This window comes from Manis pentadactyla, chromosome 7 (assembly GCF_030020395.1).
Source record: "Manis pentadactyla isolate mManPen7 chromosome 7, mManPen7.hap1, whole genome shotgun sequence".
Classification (NCBI taxonomy): domain Eukaryota; kingdom Metazoa; phylum Chordata; class Mammalia; order Pholidota; family Manidae; genus Manis; species Manis pentadactyla.
The window spans coordinates 142,336,767-142,363,991 of NC_080025.1; the positions used below are offsets into that span (position 1 = coordinate 142,336,767).

At 44.6% G+C, this 27,225-nt stretch overlaps 1 protein-coding gene across 1 annotated transcript in view; it reads left to right on the top strand.

Moving 5' to 3' along the window:
- Positions 1 to 27,225, top strand: part of CNTNAP2 (contactin associated protein 2) — a 1,980,972-nt gene that overhangs the window by 1,932,346 nt on the left and 21,401 nt on the right. Inside the window, exon 24 of the mRNA XM_057504985.1 lies at positions 11,403 to 11,642. Coding sequence (XP_057360968.1) covers positions 11,403 to 11,642 — 240 coding nt within the window. The remainder of the gene's footprint in view (positions 1 to 11,402; positions 11,643 to 27,225) is intronic.

Consider the following 27,225-nt stretch of genomic DNA (forward strand, 5'->3'; position numbering starts at 1 on the left):
GCTCTGTCCTGAACCAAACACCTCTCTGAGCTTATTCTGAACACAACAAGGAACAGTCTCAGAAACCTCGTCCTAGATTTGAATCTAGACTTCATTTTCCGTTGATTCAAGCACATCTCACTCTGAACTCCTCAGTGACTTGTAATTACATACCCCGGTCCTAATTGGACTGGGCTGAGGATGGAGGGGAAGGAGAGGAGGGTGCCTGCTCTTAACAAGTGTGCCCTATACAACTTGATATTGAAGGTGATTTGGGGGAGGGCAAAGGTGGGGTGGTATTCCCAGCTGTGGAAGTCCAGTATTTGTTTCTGCTAAACTTTTCTAGTCAGATCCAGGCTATCACTGCAGCCTCTCAAAGTCCCTTTGGCTCACGATCCTATCATTTTATACACCCATACCTTTCTGACAAATGCCGTGTGACCCATTGGTCAATGGGCCATTGACATCCTAATCCAAAATAATAAAATAATAATGTTGGCCTGGCATCATTCCACTAAATCCAAATTAATAAAATAAAAATGCTGGCCTGGCATCATTCCATTAAAATTCTCCCCTGGAGCCAATTTCTACCCATTGATCAAATTCCACCCACAGTTCAACTTGTTATAGATCTACCTTCAAAAGACCACCCTTACTGTTGTGAGCCCACCTATATCTGTCTTGACCATGAAGATGTCATGAGATGTAGTAAATTGCTTTGCTGAAATATACGTAGATAGCCTCGCTGTGTTCTGCCAACCTAGTAGGCTATACTCCAACGTGAAAATATTTTTTGAAGTTGGTTTGAAGGTACAGCAGAGAGAAAGGTGTTGGGGGAGAAGCATACTTCTGTACCCACAGACCTACCAGCCCACAGCTGGACTCCAGTCCGTGTGGCACCCAGGGTGGCTGCAGTTCTAACACTCAGACTCATAACGGTCCACCCGGCTCCTAGTGTGGCCTGAAAGCAGTAGGTTTTGCCTTCCAAATTCATTTCATATGTCAGGGTCCCAAAATTTGAATTCTTTCTTGTGTTAATTATGGAACCTTGATTAATCATGTTAATTAAGCAAACGGAGGCCACACACCCCAGAGCACTCTGGCAGTGGCTTCCCCCTCTCCTGCGTGAGTGAGACAGGGCTCATTGCTAGAGGAAAACCACTGCGTTCAGCCCCGACCTTGGTGTCCGTTTCCTAATGCTGGAACATTTACGCTTTTGCACAGTCTTGCCATCAAAGGATTTTTTTCTCTTAGGTAAGACAGCTTTAAAGGCCCCCTGGGATGGGAATTATAATACAGTGAGAACAAAGGAAGGAGACCACTTTTTATTTCATTGAATCATTCAATCTGACATTATCTGAAAATACAGAAATTGGTTACCACCCTTTTCCTAGCCTATCTCTATTTCCATTTCCGCTGCTAAGAAGTTAAAATGCAAAAGCAAAAGTGGAATGAAACTCTGAGTGAGAAGCAGGTCTGTCCATCAGCAGCTCAGGTAAACTCAGGCCACACATCCGTGTTCTGTTCTCCAACAGCAAACAGCTAGGACACAGCTTTTCCTTGTTTCTAAAAACCTAAAGCCCAGCACCCAGCACTGTGGTGTGACAGACAGGTCTGTCCATTTTTCTGAAAGTTCTTATTTCTTTCAGCAAAGCCTGTTATTCTTAGCCCTGAAAAGTCATTCTCTGTAGGAGGGCCCCTGAGTCTGCAGAAAAGGGGCGCCCAGCTTTCTGTCTTATGTCTGACAACTTGCAAGATTCAGGAAAAAGTAGAAAACTCATCTTTCAGAGGTGTTATGTTCTGTTAGGATGCCGAATGCCTGGTGCTTTGAAAACATCTGAGGGATCATACCTTCCTTTCTGTTTTATAATCACAACTGTATTATATTAATCAGCAATTAATCAGTTCACAGTTTTAAGACTAGATTGTAGGAAGGGAAATGACAATTCCAACCTATATATAATCTCTCCCAAGAGTTCAGGGACTGTAATAAGTGTGTACCAACAAAAATGTAATACTTTTACCTTCTTTGTAAAATGGTGTAGTAGGCTAGCATCTGCACGTCAAGATATTTCTTTTTATTGTTGTTTCTGAAAAAATCCAATTTTGTTTAATCAAGCTTTAGCAAAATATTTACGGAGACAAAGCAGGAGAAAAAGATTCTGCCGCTCCCAGCAAATTGCTCTTTGTAACTGAGTTATCGTATGTTGTGGGTCAGGAGCTATTTAAATGACACCTGCATATTTTAGTCTTGCCTTCCTTCATAAGAAAGGAAAGCATATAATAAATACAATGAAGTTTCATTAGTGTCTTTCTTTCAGGGATTAATACAATGTCATAGTTTATAATTATATGCATCAGTTATGGATATGGACATAATTCTAGTTGTGCATCTTTGGAACAACAAACTGGTGAGGAAGATGTTACTAATGAAAAAATTTAGCCTGTAGGAGCAGGGAGCTGACATGGAACCTAGATTCCAACATTTTGGTGCCCTGCCTATTGGTTACCACACAATCATATTCAAATTGAGGAATGCGGTTTATTTGGTTTTATTTTTACTTTCCAGATTAATGCTCTTGGTTTTTTTTGTTGTTGTTGTTGTTGTTGTTTTTTGCTTTCTTTTGGTTACAGCTATTTCTCATTTATTTATTCCACTGACCCTTTCAGGCTGCCATCCATACAACTGTGGCCAAATGGAAAAACGGCACCCAATCTAATCCACATCCAGCTCTCCTCTCAGTTAAGATGGGGAAGCTCAGGGGTCAAGCCTGAAACTCAAAATTTAGGATGGCGGCCACCCCAGCAGGTTTCCAAGTGTACGTGAGGTGACCACTCACCAATGTCACCACAGTCTCATTTTCCAAGAATTATTTAAAAGTTCACCAGGCAGTGATTTCAGACCCACTTCCTACCTATTCAGTTAGGTCCCATATAACCACTGCTTCATGCTTGAGGCCAGCCGAAGGTTTATAGAGCAGTGGTATTCAGCATTAATAGATGAGTGTCTGTTAAGAGCAACACAGTAATATTTTCTATGATGAGTGCATTTTTAGTGAGGTAAACAGACTTCCAGGTAATAGCATTTCTGGAAATGAATATATAATGACCTGTTGGATCTAAATTTGCTATTTCCCTTCCTCTTTCAAGGCCCATTCCACACCTGTTTGCCCCATGAAGCGGAGCAACTTTGGCCCACAGTGAACGTTGCAGTACCTAAATTTCCACAGTGCTTGGTCCCATCCCATACACACCCAAACCCTGAGTGACAGACTGTGTAGCAGAGAGTCTCAGGCACAGTCATGCGTGCAGTCACAGGCGACTACGTTGTGCAGGACACTGTTTAGACACTTGGAAGAACACAAAGATAAGCAACATTCAGTCTCTGCTTTCGGAGAAGCTGTAAATCTAGTAAAGACGTCGCTGGGCAGCAGAGTCTGGGAGGTCTCCCCCTGTGCTCTTGGCGAAACCTCTATCCTGACGGGGCTCTGATCAGGAAAGAATTCTCCATCAGGTCAAACAAGTGCCAGCAAGAAAGGAACTCATTAAAGCAAGAGTAGATGCGAATGTGAGCAGCCACGCAGGCAGTAGAAAGCAAGGAAGAACAGAGGGAAGAAAGAGAAGCCCACTGAACTCCTGCTTGGCGTGGGGGAAACCCCAGCCAACTCCTAAAGCCAGGGTCACCTGACATCCAGTGTCTGCCTGGTCCGCGTGGCACGGGGACTAAGCGCCTACCACCCCAGGATTTCGGGGAGCCGTGGAACACTGGATAGAGTGAGATCATGTTCTGAGAACTTCCACTTCCCTACCGGTCTGAAATAAAACAGGGAGGGAGGAAAAGGATTGTTTTAAGATGAGAAATCTGAATGAAATAGCAAAGTAACAAATACCCTTAGCACTGGAGGTGGAGGCTGGCAAGTTCTTTATCATGAAAAAGTTCAGAGGCAAGTGCAGTAGGCTGATGCAGGAAGAAAGTTTATTTGATAAGACAATACTTACTCAGACTGGAGTGCAGGCGACCTCAGAGAGGAGGCGTGCTTAAGGGTTTGGGGTTTGGGGTTTTATAGGGCTTTTGGGTAGGAGGCAGTATATGGCACGATGTATCCAGTTGATTAATAATTCCTTTGATGTTTTGTCTTAAGAATGCGGTTATTCAGGTGACTGTGCTGATCCAGATCTCAGCATTCTTTACCCATGTAGGTTTGCTTGTGCTCCCAGAGGTCTGTCTCTCATCCTGGTTATAAAGTTGCTTATTGATGAAGGGGCTGAAGAAGAAGAACAGCATGTAGATTAAGTTAAAGAATAAACTGGGCCTTTTTCGCAAGCTAAGTAGCTTTTACAACGGCATGACCCTTGCCCCATTTCCCTGCTCTGTCTCAGAGGCACAGATTTGGGTTCCTGGCACGCAGGGATTGGGACGGACACGCCTAGTCCAGGTGGTTTGATCTGGGAACAGAATCTGGGAGGAAGCCTCTGGAGCTCTTTTGAAGGACTGGGGGGCCTCTGATGTTCTAAAGTGCTGGATAATCACAGGTACCAGAGAGGGGCGGGGAGAGGATGGAACTCCAGGTAACAGAACAGAGGTGCTTATGGCTGAAAATTAAGGGACTTGCAGGACCACCAAGTTCCTCCACAACAATATTCCTCAAAGAAGAGTAATTTGAGGACCAACAGCATAATCTTTGCCTCCTCTGGTTACACTTTTGCCATTTCCAGTTACCTGCTCTACTGTTACTTACTTAACACTTTTCTTTAAATGGCCTCACCATTTGTGCTGAAATAAATTTATATTAAAAGGAAATTTTGTAGTAGGACCATAAAGGGAAATACCAGTATCGATTGCTGTAACAATATGTACAGTAAAAAATAGACATTGTGGAAATATTACAAGATTCTATACTGTTGCCTGCTGCAGCGTCCAGGCCTGAGGTCTGCTCTCTCTCTTTGTTAATAGGAGAAAATAGCAACTATCAGTGTGATCAGTAAAAAGTCCAGGCCCAGCCTGAGCCAACCTGAGACCCTCTTTTAGAAGAATTGAAAGAGAACTGAGGAGGAATCATTTCTTCCCCCTGTTGTTTAGCATCCAATCTGTGCGTCACCTCCAGCCAGCCCTGGCGCCAGCAGTGGGGGGTTCCCCCCCAAAGCAAAGAGGAGGAGTAGAGGGGGACAGGGCTTCCAGGCAGTTGTACCTGCAGCCTCTCTGGAGCAAAGGTGTGTGCTGCTTGGCTGGAACCAAGATCGGCCACCTTTATTCTTCAAGATTCTTAAAATTCTTAAAAACTCTGCCACAGATCCTGAAAAGGGTGACTTCCCTGCCCCTGGCACAGTGAGGGATCCTTCTCAAAAGCCTTAAATCAGGTCTGGCTGACATTCTAAGATCTTTCAGTTCTGTTTCATAGAAAGTAAAAAACTAAGTGATGTTGCTTATCTCATAATATCACATCCCCTCCAAAAAATAGAATCGATAGAAAACTCTAAAACATAAACGTAACAAAACTCAGCTGATGAACAGACCCCAGGGGACACACAAGACGACAACACAGATGAGTTTAGGCAGTGTCCAGGGAAAACGAGAAAGCCCCGTGGAGGAGGCGGCATCCGCGCGTTTGCCAGCCACAGCCAAGGCCTCCCGCGCCGTCTGCCCTGCGTGGAGCTGGCTGTTGCCTCCCGTGCACCTGCTCAGGTGCCCTCTTCTCTGCGTTTCTCCGTACTCCTGCCTGTCACTTGGTTTTCAGCAACAGAGACAGTAAAGCTGGAAAGCAGGCTGATGCACTGTGAATGTAATTGCTGCATTCTCCTTAAACGTACTGTGAGCATTTCACTATAAGGTTTTACCCAGAATTCTGTCAGTATTTTTAAGTGGGCTATTTTCTATAACCCTTATCACTATAAATACAAGCCATTAAAATACTAATTGCTGCTTGAGAATTTAATTTCAGGAGTGCTTGCCCTACATTTCTAAAATGTGCTTTCTTTAGAGGAGGTTTCCCCCGAATTACACCTTGGCCAAGACATCTTCTGCAGAAAGCAATAAATCGTATTTTAATATTTGATTTCAGTATGAGACCAGTCCAATCAATTTTGCAGATTAACATAATTTACTTGTAAAGAGCTCAAATGCACTAAAGTGATAGCTTTACTATCATTTGTTAGATGTTCTTAAATTCAGATTTTTATTCCAGACAAGCATTTCCAGAACTCACTTGGTATTTCAATTGATGCTGGCAAATCTTTGACGCCAATTCATGGCATTTTTGAGAACCTTACTATTCAGTCACTAATGAAACATAGCCCTAAAGCAGTATCTAATAGCCATTATTTAAATTGTTTTTAATAAAAAAGACTTCACTGTGCCATTTCTATAGTCTTTGACTAGAAATGCCAGAATCAAATGAATATAAAAACAACGTAATGTATTTTTCAGAGAGAAATCAGGCACAATACAAAACGTCTGGCTTCTCTGTTTTTTAAATGAAACATAAATGTTTATTCATTGGCAAAGCCTTAAGTTCTATAAGCCTCTGTTTTCTCATCCATGAAGTGGGAGTAATCCTATCCAGCTGCAAGGTTGTTTGAAATACTGCATAAAAAGTACTAAACACATGTACCAATTCTGGGTTATATTAGAAGCTCCTTAATACTGTTATCACGTGGCCCAGAGTTGGACCCACCTGGACCTGAAGAATCTCCGTCCCTTGTTACTCTCGATCTCTACCCCAGGGGAGTGTGTCTCAGCCAAGAGTCTTTAGAGGCACATCAGCTTGACTTGGAAAGCTCTCTGGCTTTGGAAATACTGATTTGTGTGTGTGTGTGTGTGTGTGTGAGAGAGAGAGAGACTTGCTGCCTTTCAGGAAAGGAGCAGCAGTTGAAACACTGGGGGTTTGGCTCAGTAGAGAGAAGACAAAGAAAGGGAAACAGCTGAAGAGTGAGCTGAGCACTGGACCCCCGGGAGGGTGGGAAAGCCCAGGTCCGCCCCACAGAGTCACTGTCACGGCTGCGCCCCTGCCGCGGCCCTTTCTGCCAAAGCCCCCTGCGCCTCCCACCCTCTGGCCCCCCGGGTCCTGATGCACCTTCAGAACTCCTTCCTGGGGCTCCCCTCTGGCCGTCTGCCTTGTGTCTGTCCTCTCAGAGGGAGACACTCGGGAAAGCTCTTTAAGACGTGGGGACCCCACGTTAACTGGGACCCCTCGGGTAGACGCTGCTTTGACGCTGTTCGTTTTCTGGAGTGTGATAGAGAGGCTGTTGTCAAAGCCCAACAGGCAGCAAGCCGAACTCCGACGACAGGGTGCAGGGAAGAAAGGCGCCAGACAAGGAGAGCGGGGAGCTGGGGCGGAAGGTCCTGACCTCCCATTACAAGCAGGGGATTTTAGAGGGAAAATCATGAGGGAGGGTCTCAGGACACGTGATGAACTCATAGGCATCTGACGGGTTAATCATCAGTCCTGTGGGTCCAGCTAGTCCAGCGTCCCATCCTGCTGTGAGCATGGGGTCCATCCGGGGGACTCTCAGCTCCGGTGAAACAGCTCAAGGACATGGGACGAGACTTGATCTACAGCTCTCAAGGGGAATTGCAGTCCTGTGACCTTGATTTACATCTAAGCTAAGCTATTACCCTTGCCTCGCCTCTGCCCCTGCACATGCCCATGGCCCTGATCATCAGTAACTATCTACTCCAACTCCCATACTCTGGCTTGGAGGGCTTAGGGCCATGGTGCAAGGAAAGTCCAAGGGGCCGCACCAGGGGTTCAGGTTCAAAGCTTGCCCTACTTAAATTTAGAAAGCTGTGTCAGGGCCGTATGAAAGGAAGCTGGGGTCAGAAGTTCCCTACCCAAATCTCTAGCCGAGGAAACAAAACCACAACCGATTCACTGCAGATTGTATCATGGCTTGGCAAAGGCAAAAAGGTGCCAGTGAAGAACAAGGTACTTTCCTGTCTGCAGCTGAGCCCTGCCTCGGCCCTATGGCAAAATGAAGAATCCCTGTCTTAGTTCAGGGAGTTTGCAGGGGCCTGAGGGGCTAATCCCATCACGTGCTCAGAGCAATTGCTGTATTGCCACTAGAATTATCTTTCTAATACAGTTCCCATCACAGTTCTCTGCAGCTGCAACATCTTTGACCTTCCTACTAAAATACAAACCACTTAACATGGCATTCAAGGCTCTTCCCAATCTGGCCCTGAGCACTGACCCCATCAGACTCCCAGAACATAGGTCCCAGAACATAACAAACCTCATAAAAAATTCAACCTGGAGTTCTCTTTCCTTTCTTTCTCAAGACCTACCTCTACAAAAGATAACATAGGCAAGAATGTGAAGAATTAAGGAGAAGGTAGAACAGTGCATCCACTATGGAAAACAGTGTGGAGGTTCCTCAAAGATTAAAATAGAACCCCCATATGATCTAGCAATCCCACTTCTGGTTCCATATCCAAAAGAACTGAAATCGGGATCTCAAAGAGATACCTGCACCTCCACATTCATTGCAGCATTATTTATGGTAGCAAAACCATGAAAACAAATGTCCATCAGCAGATAAATGGATAAAGAAAATGCAGTATATACACACAATGGAATATTATTCAGCCTTAAAAAGAAGGTAGTCCTGCCATTTCCTGTGACATGGATGAACTTGGAGGATATTATGCCAAGTGAAGTAAGCCAGACACAGAAGAACAGATTACATGATCCCACTTACGTCAGGAGTCTAAAATAGTCAGTCATAGAAGAAGAGTATAGTGGTGGTTACTAAGGGGCCAGGGGGAGGGGGATTAGGCAGCGCTGGTCAAAGGGTGCGTCATTTGACTTGGGCAGGAAGAACAAGTTCTAGAGATCTGCTCTACAGCATAGAGTTAACAGTAGTGTACTGCATACTTAAAAGTTTGTTAAGAGGGTAGATCTTAAGTGTTCTTATCACAGAAAATCAGAATCTTCCTAGTTCTAGTGTTACTCTTCTGCAGCAGTCTCCAGAGCCCATGCAAACTTGCTTCCCTGGTTTACCATACAGTTTCATAATTTTACCGAATACATGGTGTCTCAGCTCAGAAAATTATAGTGGTTAAGCTCTGGGGTCAGTCGGCCTGGCCTCACTAGCCAAGGCATCTTCATCATAAGGGTCCATTTCCTCATACATTACATGGAGATGATGGCACTCCCTCTCCATAGGGTTGTTCTGGGAATTAAATGTCTAATTTATATAAAACATCTAGCACGTTTTAGGGGTTCAATAAGTGTTAACTCTTGCCGTAACACAGCATTGGTTCAGGGGTATTAGTTGGCTGGTTGGTTGCTTCTTCCCCAGCTAGGTTGTGAGTTGTTTGAGGAAAACCTTTGTGTTTGTCTGTGTCTTCCTGCTACTGCTACTAGTGATGAATTGAACTGAATTGGAACTGAATTGCATTGAGATCCGAGCACGTGGCAGTAGCCCCCAGGCCCTTGATTCTTCCTTCTGGGGCCCTACTCCAGGGCCGGACAGACTAAAACATTCTCCATTTATGGGCAAGAAGCAGCAGACGGAGCTGAGGCTGTTCCCAGTCTCCTGCCACCAAACAACCATTTGGTCTGGTGCCTCAACCACAGATGTAGCCAGACAGGAATTCAGGGAAGCAAGGGGCTGAAGTCTTGCTTCCCACCTGGGATCAGAGTCCCGTTGGGTCTCCTTGGCCTGAGGATGTTTCAAGGGAAGGCAAATGGCTGGAGGGAAGGGATGGAAACCAAACACCTGAACCGTTGGCATGGAAGGCGAGCTGGTGAACCTAGAACAAGGAGCTCTGGTGCTACACCAGGAGACGAAGAACGAGTCGCTGATGAGCCTGCTGCCATGGATCGGCTCCTGCCCCTCAAGGAACCCTCGGGACAGTGACTGCGCGCTGCCTCCCCATCCCAAGTGGAGCACGTTCTAGCTCAGTCACAGACTGAAATTTGCTGTAAGAGAAAATTGTATAGAGTCATTAAAAGTTCTTTCCGTACTTGTCTAAGTAAGACCCTATTAGAATCACCACAACTGCTATTCTTCATCATCCCCATTGTCTCATCTCTTCTGTTAGTCAAAATTCACATGAAACTACTGCAGGTCAGTTATTGAACTGATTCTCTGATGTGATGAATAATCAATACATCCATTTCTTCTCCCCCCAAGACCCAAAAGCTCCCTTCCTCACCGATTTATTCTTTAATTAATGGGGACTCAATTTTATACAAGACCACTTCACCTGTGTTCATTCCTCAGCGAGAAACATCACCTCTGAATTTAGATTTTTTAAAAGTAGGTAGTATTCTGTTTTCCAAAACCTTGGTTTTTCAGTTTAAGTGGAAGGGTAAATTTTTCACATCCTTGTCCTTCTATTTAAAAGGTAATTGTGTCAACACAATCTTCCATCCGGAGTACAAGTTGCTGCGCTGTTCTCTGAGCGCCACCTGCCCGGCACCCGGGCCTGCAGCACCGCACCATCATGGCCTGTGCCTGTGGTTCTCAAGCCGCAGCAGCCTGCACAACCGCCTGGACGCCTTGGAGAAACGCAAACGTCTGCCCACCCTCTGCGTTTCTAACAAGTTCCCCAGGACTGATGCTCCTGGTCCGGAAACCTCACTTGTGATCCCTGCTGGTCAGGAAGGTCTGGGGCTCCTTCAGGCGTTCATTTTTGCTGAGTATATTCTAAAACTTGGAGCAGCAGGTCAAAAAGAACACTTGCTTTTGCTGATTTAACCAGTGTGGTTATGTTAATTGAAATGGAACATTGGAAATGCCTCGACTCAACTCCCACCCCTGATCTGAGTGTTAGTTTAGAAAGTTGTTGAGCTTACAAACTGCGGGGAGGTGATGAGCCTTAAATGCAAGTTTATGATTGAGCTGGGAAAGTTTTCTCACTCCCAAAACACCCATCAGATACTAGCCAGGATTCTATAAATCTCAGAATTCAGAGGGAATTGGACTCTAAAGAAAAGAATGCCCAATTATAGGCTATAGGAACTCGCTTTTCCTTTTTTAAAAAAATAATTCTGAAGGTGAAAATAAGAGAGAGGTACAAAATGGAACCATAATTTGCCAGGAGGGCTGAACAGAAAGCCTTGTTCAATATCTGTAAGAGAGAAAAGGGAAGGAGAAAAATCAGTCAGAACAAGAGAGTGTTCTTAGTTTCAGCAGTATTACAAGATCCAGAAGGTAATCATGAGTATATTTTATTGTAACAAATATAGTCTTAGTCTCCTCACCCACCATGTCCTCTACTTACACAGAAGGTTCTTTAAGAGTAAAACCTCCAGCCCTAAGCCTTATTGAGTCATTAATATTTCATCTAAAAGAATATAACATCTTAAACTGAAACCTGACAGCAAAATTTGGACACAAGCATTCAAAGACAAGTACATTTTACAGCTGGAATATAATGAGTAGGATAAGTTCTTATTTTCTCTTCCTTTTTCTTTTAGAAACGGGGAAGATTGACCAAGAGATTCACAAATACAACACCCCAGGATTCACTGGGTGCCTCTCCAGGGTCCAGTTCAACCAGATTGCCCCTCTCAAGGCAGCCTTGAGGCAAACGAACGTGTCCACTCGGGTCCACATTCAAGGCGAGCTGGTGGAGTCCAACTGCGGGGCCTCCCCACTGACCCTCTCACCTATGTCGTCCGCCACTGACCCCTGGCACTTAGATCACTTGGATTCAGGTAAAGTCAAAAGTAGTCTTGGCCAGATCGCTTTATTTTTTTAAACCTCAGTTTCCTCATCTGCAAAATGGGATTAATAACAGAACCTGGCTGGTAATGTTGTTGGAGAATTAAGGGAGCCAAAGAACCTCTGAGCCCAGGAGTGCTTAGCACATATCAAACACTCAAAAGTTACCGCCATCTTTCTCAGTGCCAGAAGTAAATAAGTCAAAGGTCAGGATCGTGGGCATTATTGACACTTCATGTAAGTGATACTGCGATACTTGATCTGATGTCTGCAACATGACCGTCGGATCATCTGATCAATCACTTTCTCACCTTTGCCTTTAGGACTCTCATTTGCAGTCCCACAGTCCAGGTGCTAATGTCAGAAGAGAAGATTTACCTAAAGCAGTTAAGAGATTCAGGTCCCAATACTCTATTTATTTGAATAATCCCATAGGTTTCCACATTTTTAGAAGGTGCATTGTCCACACAATATCGAAGGATGGAGAACCCATGGGTCCCTCTCCCCAGTTCACCCAGGCTGAACTTGGGCAACTCAGGTCACCTCTCTAAGCCTCTCCTTCACCCATAAGGTGCAGAATGGGGCGTGACCTCTAAGTGACCTCCACATATAACATTCAGTGGGTCTCCAAAGCATCATGTGAGCTGGCCGAAGGTAAATACAGCAAGGGGACAGTGGAGACAAGGCAGTCAAGGACCCGAGTTCCAGTTCCATCACTGCCTCTTACCAGCAGGTTAAATAAGGGCAGGTTCCTGACCTGCATAGAATTCTGAGTTCCGCCTCATCGCTGCCATTTTAGACTTGGGGAAACTGACCTCATTCCTTAGAGAGGTGACCAAGTGCTAATGTCAGATAATGTATTTAAAGTATTTAGTGCAGTGATAGACATGTAGCAAGCTTTTAGAAAGTTTACCTGAATAATATTAACAGTGTGGTTATTATGATTATTGTTGCTATGATGCTTGACTGTCCAGTAAAGGCTTCCAAATCCTGCTCTCACCCTGACTTCTAACTGGTAACAGTTCACCATGTAAGCATCATGTGTTTGATGGCTTTTCACATATTCCGTCCCCTGGTCCGATATGCATCAGCCTCAGTGCAGCTCTGGGGGTTGTGATGCATGTCAGGATTTGCAGAGCAAAGCTTTGTGCAGCTTTGAAAGAAGCCACAGTTGGCCCATAGCCAGAATAGCCAATTTACAGATTAAACGATCCTCGTTGTTCCTCACACATGGATTCCTGTAACGGGAGGGCACTATGTGCCAAGGGTACTTATGGAGAATTCCCTAATTCCCTTTTATGCATGTTCTTAGGATTACACAGCAGGCTGGTTTTTCCTCATGGGCTGATTTGAACAAAGGAAAGCATTCCTAATGTCAAAAGAAAAAAAAGTCAGAGTGAAAATAAGAGACGAGAAAAGACATATGTCAGAGCTACAAAGATTTCACAGATCAACTCCTCCCAGCACCAGAGTGGATGGAGACAGCCCATGATCTTTGAAATGCACAGGTTCTTAGGCTGTTACAGAAACTCACTGCATGAGGCCGCGAGCATGTGTGGTCAGCTGCCAAGAAGCTAGTTGCAGAAGCATTTAGATGCTACTTTGGACCAATATGAGCTCCTTTTCATTAAGCCTTAATTAGCAAAGTATTTGCTGTCGGCTCTGTGACATACAGCTTTAGGGGCTAGACAATAAGTGAGTTTGTTTGTTTTTTTTAAATCATGCTTCATGCATGACAATGTCATCCTTTTGATTGATGTAATGAAACTGTATATAGGGAATAGTCTGTTTCAGTTGCTGTTCAAATCAAGGTCTGCAACCCCGATATTATGGTAGGCCTTTACTGTATAACATGAGGTCCTGTCTTGCCAGTGGGTTTCAGCCCCAGGCAAGTTCACTATGGATTCAGTGAGACTGAGGAACAACAGTGGAACGTTCTTGCGGTGAAAGGGTTTATTACCCAGCTTGTCCTCCCGGCGGTAGGTCAAGCACTAGAATTAGGTCTGCATCCAGCAGTCGGCAGGTCTGTAATCCTCCTCCATCTCTGCCTCTGCCCAGAGCCCTGGGCCGAGATCTTTATATAGTGACTCAGCCAATAATAGCTTATTGCCTACGGAAGCAGTAACCTAGCAACAGGCCAGTTACATCATCAGGTAGTTTAGGTTCAGGTGAGGATCCTGGCCTTGGGAACTTCACTTGATCCACACTAGAAGCCTCCAGGATTCTCACCTCACAATCGACACGCTCTCAGTTTTCCTCAGTGGTCCCTGTGCGGGAGAACTGGAGCATTGTAGCCAGATTCCACAACAGCAACAGAGGATAGCAACATAGAAATAAAAACAAAAATTAAGATACAACAAAATTTTGATGCAGGTAACAAAAGTTATAATAATCCTCAAGCCTGAGGAGGTTATTTCAGTTGTATTCAAAACCAGTTCTACTCAGATAAGTGCATGACACACAGTTAGTAGTGGTACAGAGAGGGAGCTCCATGCACCCCAGCGAGTAGCAGGGGTTTTTGTCCTAGGGTGTGTGCCCAATCCACAAAGACCTTAAGGGCAATAAGACACATGTTTTAATGACACCAACATAGGCAAATCTTGTCCATCAGGTAGGATGCAGGCATGAGAGTGGTCCTGTGATAGGACTGTAGCAGGAAGAGGGTCCCATCAGGTCTAGTGTATCATACCTTTACCCCTCTCCCTGTGGGGGTTACTGAAGGGTCTGTATATAGTGCTACTGAAGGTGCATGCACTGGCCATGATGATAAAACAAAACTCCCTGGTAATATGCTCCTACCTCCTGGCCATTCAGGATATACTACTGTGATCTTTGGGGGCTGTTCTGCTATTGCTCCAGGACTACACAGGAGGCCAGTTTCCAGGCCGTGTCCCCAGGGTGCCAGGAGGACCAGCCATCATTGGTCCATGTGTTGAAATGTCCAAGGCCATGTCCACTCAATGGAGTCCCCAGAGTTTAGTGCAGTTGGTGCTGGCAGCAAGATACTACTTTGGCGGCCAAACCTCGGCTTCAACAATTCTTCCTTGGTTTGTACTTGCAGTTGTATAGGGGAGGCAGCAATATGCTTTAGCATGTCTATGGGGCTCAGGGCTCCCTTTCAGGGTTTCTTGTTCAAACGCCATAGCACTGTCCATAAATGGACTGACCGTCCCCACAGACTATTGGTGTCTGATTTCAGTCCAGATTTTAACAAACCCTTGTACCTCTCTATCACGCCTGCCACAGTAGGATTGTATGGTACATGTGTCTTGTCAATGGGTTTCAGCCCTGGGCAAGTTCACTATGGATTCACTGAGACCGAACAATGACAATGGAACATTCTTGTGGTGAAAGGGTTTATACCCAACTTTATTCCCATGGTGGCAGGTCAGTCAGTAAAATCCCATCCACTCAGAGCAAGTTTGCATGCAGCAAGCCAGTCTCTGCCTCTGGGCCTCTCTGCCCCAACAGCCACCTCAGTCTCTGTCCTCGGTGCTGCCACCACTCCAGTCTCTGCTCTTATGCAGCCCTGCAGCCATGCCACTGTGCCACTCAGAGCACTGGGCAGAGCTCTTTATATAGAGTCAGTAGCAACATATTGCCCACACGTGTGTGGTAAGCTAGCCACCCAGGGCCAGGTAATAATCCTGGCCACAGGAACCTTCACTTTATCCCCAACATGAAATTTCCATTTGATTCCCAACTGTTGCACCCATTCTTGCAGTGCATGTCCAGTAAAGTGGGTGCCTTGAACACTCTTAATTACCTGTGGTCAGCCATAGGCCGCAAAGAGATGCTCCAGGCCTCTTTTGGTTGTCTGCTGGTCTGCACAACTTGTAGGAAAAGCAACCAGAAGTCCAGTAGCTATGTCCACACAAGTCATGGCATATTGGTACCCTTCTGACACAGGCAGAGGCCCAATATAGTCTATCTGCCACCAGACAAGGGGTATTGGCCCCTTAGCTATTGTTTCATGTTGCTGTGGAACTCGGTGTAAGTCCCTTTTAGAGCATATGATGCACTCTTGCCAAGTTCTGCTAACTTCTTCAAAGTCCCCTACCAACAGACTACAGCCCACATTTTCTTTTGCCCTGCATGCAACAAACACTGATGTAACCACTGGGCTATATCAGAGGCAGGCTTTCCTTCTAACCAACGTATCTGGGCCAATTCATCTGCTTCATCATTTCCTGGGGAAGCCAGTAGCACATGACCTGTCACATGATATACTGTAATTGTTTTAGTCTGACCACAGGCCCATAAGTCTTGCCACAATTCTTGCCCCCAAAGGGATCGGTGACCAACCAACCAGTTGACATGGTGCAATGTTGGTAGCCACAGGGTCAAGCCCTGATAGACAGCCCAGCTGTCAATGCAGACAACACTGGGGAGGGCTCCTGGCTGATCACAAGCCACAGTGCCCACAACTCTGCCCACTGACTGCTCTCTCCTCACCATCTTCCATCCATATTGTCTCAGTCTTAGGATGGCAAGCTACAGCCCTCCATTTGGGGGGCTTCCCACAGCTGGAGCCATCTGTGTACCATGCATCTTCGGGTACAGGGGTTCTTCCCTCCCGACAGGGGCTCTCTGCTACTAATGGTTCTAAAGTAAATTCTTCCTGCTTTTCACTAGTATAAGTCACTGGCCCCAATAAGCGTTGGAGTTCTCCACTCAAGGGGCTACTAGAGAGGGCACTACACTGCTGTAGGTAAGCCCCCCACTTGGCCAGTGTGGGTGTTTGTGCCACGCCACTCCTTGGCTTTTGGATCCAGTCTCGTACCCCTCCAAGATGGGATAGGTGGTTATTACCTTTATTGGGGCCAGTCCAGTGATGGGTTCTGTAGCCAGCAAGGCGTGATACATGGCAGCCAATTTCTTTTTCTATCCAAGTGTATCGTACCTCTGCCCCCTTCCAGAGTTGCAACCAGAATCCAATAGGTTGGCAACATCATTCAAGCCACTGCCAGAGACCCCAGCCATAACCGTCTTCAGTCACGTGAACATCCAGCTCACAGGGCCTTGATGGGTCTATCACACTCAAGGTCTGCACAGCCTTGACTGCCCATTTTGCTGTAGTAAAGGCAGATGCACATGTCTCATCCCAGACCCACTGGTTGCCCTTTCGTACCAACCAGTATAAGGGCTTCAGAATTTGTGCCAAGTGTGGGATAAACCCTCTCCAGTAGCCTAGAAGACCCAAAACTCCTGTAACAATGCTACAGTTGTAAGGGTAGGAAAGGCCTGGAATTTGTCTATAACTGCTTCTGGAATAACTTTAGTCTTACACCAGATGACCCCCAAGAATTTGACTGACAAACCAGGTCCCTGAACCTTGGTACTGTTCACAGCCCATCCTTTCTCCTGTAGACGTTGCAGCAGTCTAGGTGCTGCACCTTCTAGATCTGAAAGAGAATCGGACGTGAGCATGACATCATCAATGTAATGGTCCAGCTGCACCATTGGCGGTTTCTCCCATGCTGCCAAGTCCTGGGCAGCAAGTCCATGACAGATGGTGGGGCTGTGGAGGTGTCCCTGTGGAAGGACGGTGAAAGTCCATTGCCATCCTTCCCATGTGAAGGCAAACTGTTCCTGACTTTCCTGCTCAATTTCAATGGAAAAGAAGGCATTAGCAAGATCTACCACGTAATGGTCTGTTCCTAGTTCATGGCTGAGGGTATCCATCAGGCCTGCAATAGAGGGGACAGCAGCAGGCATAGGGGGTATGACTCCATTCAGTTCTCTGCAATCCACGGTCATTCGCCAGGAGCCATCCAGCTTTTTTACTGGCCACACTAGGGAATTGAAAGGACTATGGGTGGGCTTTATAATACCCACCTTTTCCTGTTGCTGGAGGGTTTTTTCCAATTTCTTTATGCCCTCCAGGCAAATTGTTTAGTATTAGTCACCCACCAAGAAACAGGCAAAGCTGTGGGCAGGTAGTTAGCTTGTCCCCTCAGAACTGCCTTCACCACAAGTATCCTCAGCCTGAATTCACCTGCAGTAATCTACAGCCATAGACCCTGCAGGATACCAATCCCCAAAATAGGGTAGATGCCCTATTCCAAAAGGGATTTGGGCTTGCTTCACTCGGATAGCCTTACCCCCATATCCATCTATGATAGTGGAGGTCCTGGGAAACTGCTCAGGGTTGCCATAAATCAGCGTACATTCAGCCCCTGTGCCCACCAGAGCCAGGACACATATGTTCACTGGAGACCAATGAATAGATACTTCAACATGTGGCCTCCAGTACCTCCCTGGTACCTCAAGGCAGGTACCTCGACCTTCCCCCTCAATCATACTGTGTTCCCCAATCATCTTCCTATGTGGGTTCAAGTGACTTTGGCTCACTCTCCAGCAAGAAGTCTTGCAAACACACAGGCCAGACTTGTGGCTCTGTCTCTGGCCTCTGCCTCTTCATTCTTAGTGGCTGAAACTGCTGCTCTGGTTTCAGTTGTTGCCACAGATCCAGTAAGATTCTATTTGACTTCCCATCTAATTTCCTTCTGTCTGCTCCTTCCCCTATTAAATCAGCCCACATCGGGGTCCTCATAACCTTCATGGGTCCCTTTAAATTCTTCCTCTGAGTTGCAGACCATGCTGTCTTTCCATGCTGTCATGCTTCAGCCTCTCCTAAGTCTGCTCCTGTATGGGTAACATCACTTACGGGCTGCCCTAACTGAGGGGCAAGAATGGCCACTAGAGGCCCAAAGAGGAATGTGGGAGCCATTTGAAGCACGACATTTCTCATCCCTGCAATAAAAGGATACTCATCTGGGCCATAACTCTCTGAACAATAGATGGCTCTTTTTTTAATGCCTAGTTTGGGCTCGTTTCACTCTGATAGCCTGTTGGAGCTCAGCATACATCTGCCAGCTAGCAGGGGAGGATGGTAGATCACCCTGATTGGGTCGCATAGCACGAAGTACGGCCAGAAGCCAATCGAGGAGGGAGTGACTCCCTGGGGTCTGATGTGCATTTTGTAATCGCTGCCTCAAGGCAGGATGAACTGTCAGGGAAGCCAGCTTCCCCATCTCTGATCCCAACAGAACAATTCCATCCATTCCTAAATCCCACAGATGCAGGAGCCAAGCTGATACTGACTCTGAGGGCTTCTGCTGAAACCAGGAGTCCAAATCCACCAGCTTGGCCTCAGTATAGGAGCGGAGCACAGAGTGCTCCACAACCTGGGAGGGGGCTGCTCCTCTCCTGGAGGAACCCTCGGTTGCTACATCTTTATTTTCTTTACCACTGGGCATGCTTTCAACAGAGGAGGGGTCAGTGCCTCCAACACCACCCCTTCATCCTTCCCCAGCTCCTCCATTTCCGGGGCCAATGGCACCTTTCTCTCCCCTCCCCCGAGTGCCTCCTCTGCTACACCCTTTACCTTTTCTACAGTTCCCTGCAGCAGTGCTAGCCCAGTCTTCAACATCTCTCTTACCTTCCCCTCAACACCTCGCAGCTGGTGTTCTCATGCTTCCCTTGGGAGTACGTCCTTCTCCTCCATGGCCTTTGCCTCCTTCAGAGCACCTGGCAGTGCTGTTGTCTCATTCTGTAAGGAATCTTTTACCTCCTCCACTGGACATCACAGCTCAGGTTCTCACACTGCCTCTTCTTGTGCTTTTTGCAGGGGTCCATCCTTTTCCTTCATGGCCTTTACCTCCTCACAGTACCTCTTAATGACACCATTTCAGTCACCAATGAATTTTTTACCTCCTCAGCAGCATCTCACAGCTAGTGTTCTTGTGCTGCCTCCTCTCATAGTAGGGCCATTTCATACCTCAGTGAATCCACAGCAGTTCACAGCTTGCATTCTTGTGCTGCCATTTCTTGTGTCTCTTTCAGGAGCATGTTCTTCTCATCTGTAGACTTCTTTAATGCTGTGCAAGGCAGCCAACCTATAGTTCCCCCTGCTCATGGGCACTGTTTCTCAAAGGACCTACTTAGTATACCAAGGGCCACCCCTACTGCCTTGGGTGTCACCTCCACCTGCCTCCAGTCCTGGGGTGGCGTCAAGCCCTCTAGGAGGCAAGCCACCTCAGGCTACATGCACATTGGGGGACAATTGACTGTCTCCCCATTCACAGGGGCAGCTTGCTAAAGCACCCCTCCCATAGGGCAGCCTGATCTTTTCCTTAGCAAACAATGAATCCTGCCAACTACGCCAATTGTCTGGCCAATGGGTTTCAGCCCCGGGCAAGTTCACTATAGATTCAGTGAGACTGAGGAATGACAATGGAATATTCTTGAGTTGAAAGGGTTTATTACCCAGCTTATTCTCCTAGCAATAGGTCGAGCACTAGAATTACATCTGCATCTAGCAGTCTGCAGGTCTGTAATTCTTGTCTCTGCCTCCATGCAGAGCACTGGGCAGATCTCTTTATATAGTGACTCAGTCAATAATAGCTTATTGCCTGCGGGTGTGGAAGCAGTAACCTAGCAGCAAGTCAGTTGCATCATCAAGTGGTTGAGGTTCAGGTGAGGATCCTGGCCATAGGAACCTTCACTTTATCCACAGGTCCATTTTCAGAAAATTTCCTCTTGCACTTGAGCAGAGTTCTTACAGCAACTGGTCCACACCAGGTATCAATTTCATCTTCAACTATTTCCATAACTAGGGAAATGCTTATAAAGAAATATGTCTATGTCTCATGAACATGATTAAAGGGACAGAAAACAGCTCATGAACTATGAGATAGAAGTCTTATTTAGACAACATGTTCGATTTTTTTCTTTTACGTGAATGGAAACGTGAAGGAGAATGAGGGGCAGGGGGATGAACAGGGGACAGAGAAAGACACAGAGGCAAGATCAGGTTATGCAGTAGCAGCCTCCAGTGGCTTAGTGTCAGGGAGGAAAAACTTTTCCTCTGCCAACATATGTTGAGCCCATGGGGGTCTGCAAATTAAACTGATAAAACGCAGTTTAATAGGAGAAAAAAAGTTAATTCACTTGCATATAGGAGCTTACAAAAGAAGTAGCTCAGTAAGTGGTCAACTTTAAAGGCTTATATTCCTTACTTAATAGAGAAAATGGAGGAGAAAAGGCCTTTATGGAAAGAACTAATGGTTTTCTAAAAGAAAAACACAAGATAAAGTTTGTGATAATGCTTGCTCATACAGGTATGAATGATCTTTCTGTCGTCTTCATGTCCATGAAACTTCTCTGGAGAGGGCATTAGGTTTCCTCTTGGCCTCCTTCCTGGGAGTAAAAGGCTTCCAGAAGAGGGAATTCATGATAGTCTCATGTCCCAAAAGTTTCTGCTTTTTATCAGATAAGGGACATATCAAAGAGATTTCTTGCTGCATCAGTTGAATACTTAATGTCCTCAGCTTAAAATAATCTTCATACCAACTCTGGGGTTCTGTGTGCACATTAGCAATTATACCCTGCTTTGGGGGAGCCTAAATTTCTCTTTCTGAATTCTTATTTGAGGGTTTTGCTTTTTCCAGGAAATCTTGCATGTGTGCATAGAATAAGAATCCTCACTTTTTGATATTCATAAACAGTATATATACAAAAATGTCATTGGTAGCCATAAATCATGTGCTACTTGGATGTGTAGGTACAGGACAGGAAGAGAATAAAGGTGAGAGCTGATCAGTGCTGTTTTGGATAGAGGACATTTGGAAATAGATTGTTCCATGTGGTGCCTTGGGAAATGTGGTCCCCAACCAGTAGCATGAGAACCATCTGGAAGCTTGCTAGAAATGAAGAATCTCAGGCCCCTGCCCCAGGCACATTTAATCAGCATCTATATTTTATCAAGATTCCCAGGTGGCTTATCATATGCACATTAAAGTTGGAAAGCACTAATCTAGTGCGGTGGTTCTCAACCTCAGATGTACTTTCAAATTCCCTGGGGGGCTTTAAAATATCCTGATATCCAGGCTGCTCCCCTGACCAATTAAATCAGACACTCTGGGGGTAAGATACAGGTGTCCATAAATGTAAAACCTCCCCAGATGATTCCAGTGCAGCCAAGATTGAGAATCACTCACCATTTAGGAGAGAAGCTTATTAACGGCCCCTTGGTAAGCCCTTTGAAGGTTACCAAAAGAAAATTGAATACCTAAATGATGCAGAAGACAGTTTATGAAAAACAGTGAAGCTTTAGGTGGTGAAATCACAAATTGAAAGGTTGCAGCAATAAGTTTGCAAAAGATTGGGCTCCTCTGACTATTTTATAAGGAAGCCCACCAAGACTGGACAGTGGTTTTATCTAAACTTGAGGAGAGCCGATCACCTACTTGTGACTGGAAAAACGGACTGGAAGCAAAGGAATGAGAAACCTACAGTGTGGGGCCAGATTCAGCAGCTCGCAGGAAAAGTGCAACTTTATAGGACTCGCTGCACCCAGGAAGGGACCTCGATTTGAGGAAGATGTCAATTTATTATTCAATGTTTTGAATCAGCTGCAAAGTTAATTTGAAAGAATTTTTTTTTAAATGCTGCTTGAAAATGAAGTATGGGAATTTATTTTTAAATGTAAAAAAAAAAGCATGCTCCATACTGTGAAGAATAGGACTCTTTATTAATTATTATTCAATTCCTTAATACTAAAAGGATCTTAGTGCTCAACTAAGGCTACTCACTTCATATTTACACCAGGATGTTTGCAGAGACCTGGAAAGTAGAATTTAAGACATCTATCCTTAGTTTTTGCATTCATTCTGCTCCCTTACATGTCTTTCTTGTATCTTAGATGATATGAAATGTTTAAAACAGAATGTATTTGAGGTGTGCTGGTTTCATGTGATAAGATCCTTTTTCCCTTCTGCAATACTGCTGACCGAGCTACCCATAACCTCCCTGATGCCCTTTGGGCTCTGCCACTGTTTTCCAAAGCGAGGGACATTAACAGTTGGTCAGACTGTGCACTGCACAACTCCTAGGGAAGCCATTTGCATTGCAGTCTGTGGCTCCTGGAGCAGTGCAACATGGTGGCCCTGATAGGCGGTCACCAGATCACTATGGGAAGAAAGTAGACCTGGCATTACATAACATAATATGAAGTTACTTCCTGTTCATTTCTCTCAGTCCTTTTAATTTTGTCAGAGAGGAAGTTTCCGTTTGGTTTTGGCATGCCTTTAACACCTCTCCCCACCCTTGTTACTCACCCTTTAATAAAGAGAGAGCAGGCTTCTGTTTACTGCCTTAAGAAGAAATAGAATTACTCAGTAGGGTTATAAAGTTTTGTCATTACATTTATTTAAGAAACTGGGTCAATTTAGTGAAAATAATAAATAATAATTAGGTTTTACATGGATATGGCAAAATACATGAAGGTGATTCCTACATGATTGGAGTTTAGAAAACACTGGACAGTGTGACAAGGTCATGACAAACAGAAGGGCCTGGCATGGGTCTGTGAGAGTACATTTTTTTATAGGGGGAAATGATAAAATTGTATTGATTTGATTTAAACCAATTCTACTCTATTAAGAACATACAATCAATCTTTTTTCTGCCTGGTTTTTTTCTCACCTTTGATAATAGGTACAGCCTGTTTTTAAATCACATCATTATGGTTCTTGGGGTATTTTTAGAACAGTAGTTACAAGGTAGAAAAAGCATCTCCCAGCCCTGGGTTCTGGTTCACTTAAAGATCGCAGGGCACCAGACAATCGGTGTGATTCACCTCTGAGAATTATGGGCTCTGTTATTGCTCTTTGTCAAATTCAGGGAATCTTATTTCCTTGGAAAGACGTGGATTTGCTCCCAGAAAGACAGCCACAGATGGCAATGCACATTCTGTAAAATATAAAAACAAAACAAACACCAGAAAAAAATAAATCCCAGAGTCTGATGCCATAAATTTCTTCACTAAGGAGCAACCCCAGCTGTACGTCAAGCTGTGTCACAAGGCGTTCATACCAAGGCTTGGGGTGTCTTACCACATTTCTGGTATCTGTCACAGAATACATCAGACCAAAGGCCACATCGTAGGATCTTTTTCAAAATATTAAGATAGACAAGGCACTTTAAGATGTAAGATTTCATTTCCTAAGGAATCTTCTAGTTATAAAGACTGTAACCGGTTACAACTTAACAGAACTTCTTGTACATTACAGAACTTTTTGTACATTTTCTCAGCGCATGCTGCATGGTTTCTGACGAGGTGCATTAGTGTACAACTGCATTGTGCCCCCCAGAAAAGCCCCAGAGACTCACCCTCGGAAGGTGCTGGCAGCTGAACTGAGAGTGTCAGCTTAACCTGGTTCGCTGCTACCCCTGCTACTGAGAGGCTCTTGACCAGGATGCTCACATCCCCAAAGAGGGAAATGGGTGGGACTTGGAAAATCCAGGGTGGAAACTGAGCAGGGTGGAAAACAGTTAACATGCCCAGTTCTCCTGCTGTCAGATCCAAGGTCAGAGGTCGCTGGGAATCCAGGGGGGTCCAAACCCAGCCTTGTCCGGTGGATTCACTCAGGCTGGCACACAATTGAAAAACCATCTCTCTTAGGAATGTGGTTCTCCTCCCAAACGAATTGGGAACTGGATGGAATATGGTACGTGGGATCACTGTTGTGACAACCCCATGGCCCAGTTAGATTCTGGGATATAGTCCATCCAGGTACTGTGAGCTGAGAACTAGGGCTTCTGCTTATCACTGTACTTTAACCACTGGAGGCAGGGAGTTGGTTTTTGAAGGCAGCCCTGCCTCTATTGCCATGATTTTTCATGATTTGATTTCTTGTCTGTATTCCAGATTTCCTTTCCAATATCTGAAGATAAAATATTTTAACATCTTCATGTGCAAAAGAGCTATGAGTATGATGGACATTTGAAAGCTTCGTGTATCTATTCAGTTTTCTTCATAATTACAAGCTTATAGTTGGTTTTCTTTACCACCTGCAAGCTCTTAAAATAACCTTTCCAGCTCCTAAAATTACATCTTCATTATTTCTGAGCAGATCCCTGTTTTCATCCATAAGCTAGGATTGCATGATTAATGAGTTTTATCTCTGATACCTAAGCTTTTTATGATCTTATGTGTCTTTTGTCCCCATCAGCGGCCAACACAGTACACATTTATTCAAGTGCAGAGAGCAATTATCACCCTCCTTTTCTGATGTGCACTTTCTCTGCAAAGGATCCAAGTTCTGCTTTTCTGCAGAACCAAGCACATTCATGTAACTCAACTCAAATATAACAGAGTTTCAGATTTCTGATCAGTGGTTGCTGAAGTTTTTCCCATCTTTTGTTTTTATAGTGACTAGCTTTGCACACATGATTCTGTTGAGTCAAGATATAGATTTTTCATTTCAATAGCTGTTAGATACAGTACCGCTAATCCAACAAGATATGAGTGTCTTTTTCCCCCACACCCCCACCAATCATCAAAACAGTTTCTTAAATTTTAATATATTTCGTTGGAAAACATGAAACTTGACTGTTTTAATGTAGATTTCATTAATCATGAGATTCAGTATCTTTGAATATGTTTAATGTCACTTGCATGTATTTTTCCATGAACTGCCCACTTACATTCTTTGACCAGAGAATTATTTATATGTGTATATTCTTTCCTATTTGTTAGTCATTTACTACTTGACCTTTAAGAATTCTTTATACGTGAAGGAAATTAGTAGATTACTGTGTGTTTGAATGTTCTCCTAGTTTGAGCTGTTTTTTGAATTTGCGGGGTTCCCATGTAAAAATTTCTAAATTCTACGTGGTAAAATAAATATTAAGTATTTTAGTGGCTTTCCAGTTCTGTGTCATGCCTACTCTGCTCAGAAATTATTTTTAAAATCACATTTTTTCTAATGATTTTGCCTTATTTCTAACATTTACATATTTAAGTCACTTAAAATCTATTTGGATGGAAGGAGTAATGCAGGAATCCAATTTTTTTTTTTCCCCAACTGGCCAGCCCGTTGTTCCAGCAGTGCTGGCGGAGGCTGCATCGTTTCCCCAAGCTTCATCACATTCAAACAGCCCTTTCTGTTTGAGGCTGCCTGGACTCCCTGAGCTGTTATAGTGCCGGGACTGTTCCCAAGACAGTAGCAAGCTGTGATAAGGACTGCTTGTGTAATAGCATTTAATATCTCATAATCCTAATTCCCTTTTATTCCCTTTTTTCAGAATATTCCTGTCCTTTCCCATTTACCTTTCCCATGTGATTTTAGGATTCAAGTCACTTTATTGGGATTGTCTACAGTCTTTACTGATATTATTTTTTATGTATAAGTTAATTGAAGGATAATTGACATCTTTTTAAATAATAATTTCTTTCGTGCAGGAGCATATCTTTCTATGTATCATATCTTCCCTTCACATTGTGCAAAATTTGTATAAAGATAACTTTCAAATATTTCCTGATGAATTAATTTCTAAGTTCTTCTCTTTTGGCAAGGCATAAAACCCAAAGCCATTTAAAAAATAAAAATAAAAACTCCCTATGTTAAGTCAGCTAATTTGGCACCTAATTATACCAGCAAAATCCATCATGGCAGTACCCATATGAGTACCTGAGCAAATATAATTGGAAGAAAGTGTATACACACTGGGGGCTGGAACTCTTAGGCCATCTTAGAATTCTGCCTACATGCGCGCACATCCTATATGCATACATAGCTTAAGGATTCCTATGTATATATTCCTGGTTTGGCAAATCTTTTCAGGGGTAGATGAAAATAGTATCTAATGCCTTTCCAACATGTATGGTACATTTTCTTCTGTGATAGATTGATGGGGTGAATTATAGTAATAGATTTCCAAATAATGAATCAAACTGATTCCTAGCATTAACCACATTTGGTCATGGTGAAGCATTCTCTCACGGCATACCTAAAGTCATCTTTCTGAAACCCTGTTTAGTTTAGTGTTTTGTTTTTACATCAGTAAAACTTGGGTGACATGGGTTTGCAGCATCCTTTTACCTCCCTGGGGAGTGGTGGGTAAGGGTTTTAAAAGTGCACCAGCTTCATAAAAAGAAAGTAGAAGGGCCCACACAGCAAGGGATGTGGGAGGCCTCTAGGAAGGGACATGGGAGGTCCCGGACGACCAGAAAGGAAACTAGGACCTCAGTCCTACAGCCACCAAGACTGTATCCTGCCAATGACAAGAATGAGTTGGAAGCAAAGTTTTCCCTAAAGCTTCCAGACAAGATCCGGACCATGCCAACACCTGGATCTCTGTCTTGTGATACCCAGTCCCACTGTGCTGGGCTTCTGTAGTGCTCTCTGACTAGTGAAATGACTCAAATAAGTGTCTTCCAAACTCTGATGTGCTTAGAGTCGCCGAGAGCCATTGATGACGACAGCTTCAGTAGGTCAGAGGCAGGGTCTGAGAGTCCGCATGCCTAAAGGCTCCCAGATGATGTTGACGCTGCTGGTCCATGGATCACACTGGGAGAGGCACAGGCACAGATCGGCTTCGAGCGTTGCCTGCACCTTGGAGTTCACTGGCATTCCCTGCGAAGTCACAGGAGCTTTTTGTAGGCATAGCCGGCTGACAACTCCCAGGATTTCTTTTATGCTAATTGGTTAATTAGATTCTCTTTCTCATCTATGATAATTTTTTATTTTCCAGAAATTCATGTATTTAATCTCAGTGTTCACTGAT